General features: G+C 49.1%; 1 protein-coding gene across 1 annotated transcript; it reads left to right on the top strand.

Moving 5' to 3' along the window:
* The first annotated feature begins 3,578 nt into the window (after positions 1 to 3,578).
* On the top strand, positions 3,579 to 4,430 carry LOC147991445 (uncharacterized). Its single transcript, XM_087538672.1, has 2 exons — positions 3,579 to 3,899; positions 4,047 to 4,430. The coding sequence occupies exons 1-2, from the start codon at positions 3,579 to 3,581 to the stop codon at positions 4,428 to 4,430; spliced, it is 705 nt and encodes a 234-aa protein (XP_087394798.1).
* Positions 4,431 to 4,683: the final 253 nt, after the last annotated feature.

Here is a 4,683-nt window from a genome sequence, read left to right as displayed (position 1 = left end):
ACCAAACCTCGCATTTCATCGGATCGGTTCTGGAGCTATCAGCAGCGCAAGTACTATCCCTGCGTCTTATACAATCAAGGGCGCATATTTCCCCATATGCGTCTTGACACTGAAGCTATAGCTGGCCTGCCCTGTCTTGAAGAAGCGTTGGATTGCTTCAGAGACGCTGGGCTCCTGCAATTTGTCACAGACAAGGAACACTGGAATGAAGAGCTTCTACTACAGTTCTATGCAACTCTTCACATTCGAGGCTACAACAGGGATCCAAAGACTTGGGTCCTTGAGTGGATGACAGGCAATGTCCATCATGAAGCCAAAGCTCTTGATATCATTGAGCTCATAGGCCTGCCCACTCCTGGTGAATACTACGAACCAGGTTGTCAACAACACCAGAATGCTTTGGAGAGCATTTTTCAGAAGCCAGAACCCAACATGAGTCAAATGTTGAGCATGATGAAGCCTTTGCCTCACGATGCTGACTACCCATCTGAATTCTTTGTTGAAGACCTAGAGTATCTGCCTCGCACCATTTATCGTATCATCAGAAAAACTCTATGGCCTGTCAAAGGACATTCATCTGCAGCGAAGCTTGAAGGAGCAATGAAGACTTTGGTTTTCTACATCTTCAATGGCATCAGCTTCAATGCTCAAGACTTTTTCATCAAACAATTGGCTGCATCTGGCTCCGACATTTTTGGGTTGAAGTTCTATGCTCCATGGGTCATGCGTCTTATAAAGCTTCACTCCGCCTTCAACTATCAGCCGTCTGCGCGCAATCATCTTGTATTCTTGCCAGAGGTTGATCTGTCTGTTGAAGCTATTTACCCAGAGCCTGCTAAGGATCCCATTTATCTTCACAATGCTGATCGTCAAAGCTTCATCCTGCCCATTGAAGGAGTTCAGGCAGTCTCTCGTGTTTATCCCTTGGCTGGCTACACCCGTGCCCCTCGCACTCAAACTGACGCCACTGAAAGCACCATTGCCCAAAGGCCTCGGAGGCGATCTCGTGTTCTCAATGACCGAGAGCTTCTCGTCGCGCTACACCAGAAACATGACAAGGATCACAACTGGCTTAAGCGTCAGATGCAAAGCCTCTTGGTGGATGTCAATCGCATTCGCAATCTTGCCACCAAGAATGCCTTTGTTACTCATGAAACCTGTTGGAGGTCTTGGAAGAGTTTGACTTTGCTTAGTGCTGAAGCTGATCTGCAGGACGATGGCTTCATCGAAAGATTCAAGTTTGACTCAACTCCTCCAAGGAATGCTCACTTGCGTCGGACTCCCTCACTTGAAGACTCTGACTATTCGTCCTCAGCTGTGACAGTGAATGCCAGAGTCATCGATGACCAAGATGATGCAACTTCACCTCCTCCAACTTCAGCGCGTGTTGACACTGCACCAAGTTCTTCTGCACCATTAGACCTCAACGACGACCCTGCTGCCTCGCCTGCACCTCATGGGAACGAGTAGGCGCTCTATGTCTTCAAACCTTTTTGGTCCTCACTGAAAAAAGGGGCAGAAGCATATGAGTTGATAGTCTTCAAGTGGGTCCATATGGGTGGTTGCTTTACCTTTTGCCAAGTGCTTACAACTCTCGCTTTTCGATACATTTGGTTCTTTGAGTTGTAACACTTAAACTCGATGGTCGTCTGCTACTTATTTGCTATTCTGTGATGCAATGATAAATTCCGCATGTGCGATGATAACTTCCGCACTTAGGTCATTTTGTAGACGTCCATTTTTCATTATGCATGTCATTATCTTCGTTATATCAAATCATGCATGATGAATTGTCATCATAAGTTGAAGAGGATCCCCACAAGTACAACCTGCCATGTGCATTTGCATTCCAAAAGCAAATTACTTATATGCACATCTTCAGGGGGAGCCTTTGCCACTTATGAAGACAATACACTATCCGTTACAATTTCACATATTTTATTCTCCATTGAAAACTTCAACCAGTTTGTCATCAATCACCAAAAAGGTTGAGATTGTAAGTGCATCTAGTGCCACCCCTAGTTGGTTTTGGAGTATTGACGACAAACCTGGTTGAGGGACTAATGTGTTTGTGAGAATTGCAGGATAACACAGGTAGAAGTCCCTCATTGATTCGGTTTTCCTACCAAAGATGACCCCTAAAAATGTATGAAGACATTGAAGTCAAAGGTGGTATGTGAAGACATTCACATTGAAGACTATGACAAGAGAAGACATCGCGTGAAGACTATGGAGCGCGAAGACTTAGTTGTTTCATCGTTCTTTTTCTTCTTTGATGAGTCATAGGAACCACCGTACTGTTAAGTGGGGTCCAAGTGAACTAGTCATAATGACTGAAGTGATGCTTAACCAAAATCCTATGTCTTCGAGCGAAGACCATGAGAGCAAATCTTATCCAGAGCTGGATAAGTCAGCTTTGCTTGTAGCCCAAGTAAAGTTGCCGTGTGTGTTTGAAATCTGACCGTTGGAACATGTGTCAGTTCCTTAGTGACCCAGGGTCATTTCGGACAAATTAGGTCGGGTTGCCTAGTGGCTATAAATAGCCCACCCCTACAACCATAAACGGTTGGCTGCTCAGAGTTAGTGTACGACTTTTGTCGTTTGAGAGCAACCCACCTCGAAGCCTTTAAGAGAGAATTCCTTGCGAGGACAAAGACCTAAACACCCAGAGCCAAAGAGTGTTAGGCATCACTTAAGTCTTCCTGTCTGTGTGATCTGAAGACTTATTACACTTGAGGACTGTGAATCCTCCAGCCGGTTAGGCGTCGCATTCTGAGCATCCAAGAGTCATTGTGGATCGCCAGTGAACGAAGTCTGTGAAGGTTTGGAAGTCTACCTTGAAGACTTACCAGAGTGATTGGGCGAGGACTGGGTGTCCTTAGCTCAAGGGGAATAAGGTGAAGACGCGGTCTTCTGAGTTGAATCTCAGCCTCCCTAACCAAACGTATAGTTGTCACAGCAACTGGAACTGGTCCAATAAATCATTGTCTTCAACGAGTCACCGGTTCTATCCTTCCCATCTCTTTATTTGCATATTGATCCTTGTGAAGTCATTGCCTGTTTGCATTATCTATTTGTCTTCACTGTGTGACTGCTTGTTCTGATTGGCGTCACACTATCTTCCATCCTGATCTATACTGCCTAGCTGCTATTAGTCTTCATGCTTTCATTTCATTGAATACTTGACTATGGCTTGCTTAGTGTAGTCTACTTTCCGCTGCATGGTAATAGGTTTAATTCTATCGTTTGTCTTCGAAACTTCCATGTTTTGAAGACTTTCATAAAAATCGCCTACTCACCCCCCCTCTAGTCGATCACTAGCACTTTCATTGTTCGCACGGCAGGGCGCGGGGGCTGGAGCCGTGCTCATCTCGCCCACTCAGGACAAGCATTACTACGCTGTGCAACTCTGCTTCCAGCGGGGCGAGAAGGTCTCCAACAACATCGCAGAGTACGAGGGTCTCATCGCCGGCCTCAAAGCGGCAGTGGCCCTAGGGGTGAAACGCCTTACCGTCAAGGGAGACTCGCAGCTCCTCGTCAGCTTCTCCAACAAGGTGTACGAGCCGAAGGATGAGCACATGGAGGCGTACCTCGTGGAGGTGCGCAAAATGGAGAAGCAGTTCCTGGGCCTGGAGCTACAGCATGTGCCTCGTGGAACCAACAAAGAGGCCGACGACATCGCCAGAAGAGCATCCAAGCGGATTCCCCAAGAGCCCGGCGTCTTTGAGGAACGACTCTTCAAGCCTTCGGCAGCACCTCCGCCTGCGGAGCCGACGCCGCCTCAGGAGGAGCTCCCCCAGCCACCAGCCTCGGGAGCCCCCGCCTGTGGCCCGACTTCAGGAGCACGTTTCCTCTTAGTGCTCGAGCCTCAGGAGGGGTGCTGGATCGAGGAGTTCAAGGCATACCTGACGCAAGGCACGTTGCCGGAGAAGGAGGAAGACGCGGAACGTGTGGCCCGACAGGCTACGGCGTACTGCATTCAGGACGGTGAGCTATACAGGAAGCGGCCAAATGATGTTTCTCTGTGATACATTTCCAGGGAATAGGGGAAAGAGTTGCTGGATGGCATACATGGTGGAGACTACGGGCACCACTCGTCGTCGCGCACCCTGGTCGGCAAGGCTTTGCGCAGCGGGTTCTACTGGCCCACGACACTCAACAACGCGGCCGAACTGGTGAAATCTTGTGAGGCCTGCCAGTTCCACGCCAAGCAGATCCACCGGCCTGCTCAGGGCCTACAGACTATCCCGCTCTCATGGCCATTCATAGTCTGGGGGCTGGATATCCTAGGTCCATTCCCTCGAGCGCCAAGAGGCTACCACTACCTCTACTTCGCCATTGACAAATTCACTAAGTGGGCGGAAGTGGAAGTTGTCCGCACCATCCCGGCCGGGTCAGCAGTCAACTTCATCAAGGGCCTCGTAAGCTGATTTGGGGTCCCTAATTGCATCATCACCGACAACAGCTCGTAGTTCACTAGCAATCTCTTCAAAACATATTGTGCTAACCTTGGAATGCAGATCTGCTACGCCTCCGTGGCGCACCCCAGGAGCAACGGCCAGGCCAAATGCGCCAACGCGGAGGTCCTGAGGGGTCTCAAGACAAGGACCTTCAAGAAGAAGCTTGAGGCCTGCGGCAGGGGCTGGCACGACGAGCTCCAGTCCGTGCTGTGGTCCATCCACA

The sequence above is a fragment of the Triticum urartu genome, chromosome 1A (assembly GCF_056163025.1).
Source record: "Triticum urartu cultivar PI428250 chromosome 1A, HENAU_Tu73, whole genome shotgun sequence".
Lineage (NCBI taxonomy): Eukaryota > Viridiplantae > Streptophyta > Magnoliopsida > Poales > Poaceae > Triticum > Triticum urartu.
This window is presented reverse-complemented; position numbering and strand designations above follow the sequence as displayed.

Coding starts and splice junctions, on each gene's coding strand:
- LOC147991445 (XM_087538672.1), top strand. CDS start 3,579: ATGGAGGCGTACCTCGTGGAGGTGCGCAAAATGGAGAAGCAGTTCCTG. Junction 3,900..4,046: donor GCTGGATCGAGGAGTTCAAG/GCATACCTGACG, acceptor TCCAGGGAATAG/GGGAAAGAGTTGCTGGATGG.